Raw genomic sequence first — 1,309 nt, 5'->3', positions numbered from 1 at the left:
TCTAGATAAACTAGGAGAATCATTCTCCCATCAACATAACCATTTAATGGGAGCATATAATAATTAGAACAATACGATTAATTAAATCTCTTGAAATAAACTTCTCTACGAAATTGAAAAATTTAAACAATGTTTATTATTTATTTCTATATAATTCTCATTAGAAAATTTCCATCCACCATATTTAATACTAATACCAATAATTTCATAAGAACTACCTATTGGAAGTCCTTTGCAAGTTATTTATAAGAGTTGAATTAAAATAGTAGTAGAAATGAGTTGATGCATTCTAATTTAACGTATCAAAATATAAATTAATGATATTATATAAAATTGTTAAAATTGTTGACTTTCTTTAAAGTAATAAATAAGTTAGTTGTAATACCGTTAATATCTTTTCGTACAACTTTAACTTTCTCATAGAAGACTCTATTCTTTTAAGTTACACAATGTAATAATTTTATTTTATAATTAAATTATTATTAAACTATCGTTTAGTTATAAAGTTTCTAAGCATACAACTATTTAATCTAAATTGTTTCAATCGCTAAACAAAAATCAAATGGCACCCACTGCTCTTGTTACAGGAGGAACAGGATTTATTGGAAGTCATACTGTTGTTGAACTTATTGAAATTGGATATGATGTGGTTATTATTGATAATTTAACTAATTCACATGAAACAGTTATATCACATATTCTTCAAATCACGAAAGCAGACCCAAAAAGAATTACATTCTATAAAGCTGACTTACTTAATATTGATGAAATTGATCAAATATTAAATAAGCACAGGGTTGATTTTGTTATTCATTTTGCTGCATTAAAAGCAGTAGGGGAATCTGTTTCTAAACCAATTGAATATTATAGAAATAACTTGAATGGAGTTTTGAATTTACTAGATTCTATGCAAAGACACCAAATTTGGAGAATTATTTTTTCTTCTTCAGCAACTGTTTATGGAGAGCCTGAAGTTATGCCAGTAAAAGAAACAACACCTTTACAAAAACCATCAAATCCATACGGTCAAACTAAAGCAATGACTGAACAAATCTTAACTGACTTTAGTAAAGCACACAAAGAAGCATCAGTAATTTTATTAAGATATTTTAATCCAATAGGAGCACATAAAAGTGGATTACTTGGAGAAAATCCATTAGGAATTCCAACAAATTTAATGCCAATTATAACAAAAGTTTTAGTAGGTAAATTACCACAATTGTCAGTCTTTGGAAATGACTATAACACTCGAGATGGAACTTGCATTAGAGATTATATTCATGTTTGTTGATCTTTGCTCAGGTCATGT

At 27.2% G+C, this 1,309-nt stretch overlaps 1 protein-coding gene across 1 annotated transcript, besides 2 other annotated features; it reads left to right on the top strand.

Annotated features, from left to right (window-relative positions):
- The first annotated feature begins 304 nt into the window (after positions 1 to 304).
- Positions 305 to 344: a sequence feature (AT_rich).
- Positions 345 to 452: 108 nt separating this feature from the next.
- Positions 453 to 487: a sequence feature (AT_rich).
- A 75-nt stretch (positions 488 to 562) lies between these two features.
- Positions 563 to 1,291, top strand: EDI_211990 (UDP-glucose 4-epimerase, putative; the record flags this gene model as incomplete). The annotated part of the gene is made up of 1 exon (XM_001738648.1): positions 563 to 1,291. One exon carries the CDS (start codon positions 563 to 565, stop codon positions 1,289 to 1,291), a length of 729 nt encoding a protein of 242 aa, XP_001738700.1.
- Positions 1,292 to 1,309: the final 18 nt, after the last annotated feature.

The sequence above is a fragment of the Entamoeba dispar genome, genomic scaffold (assembly GCF_000209125.1).
Source record: "Entamoeba dispar SAW760 scf_1105229461597 genomic scaffold, whole genome shotgun sequence".
NCBI classification, from domain to species: Eukaryota; Evosea; order Mastigamoebida; family Endamoebidae; genus Entamoeba; species Entamoeba dispar.
The sequence above is the reverse complement of the archived record's forward strand: the minus strand, read 5'-3'. Positions and strand labels throughout refer to the sequence as shown.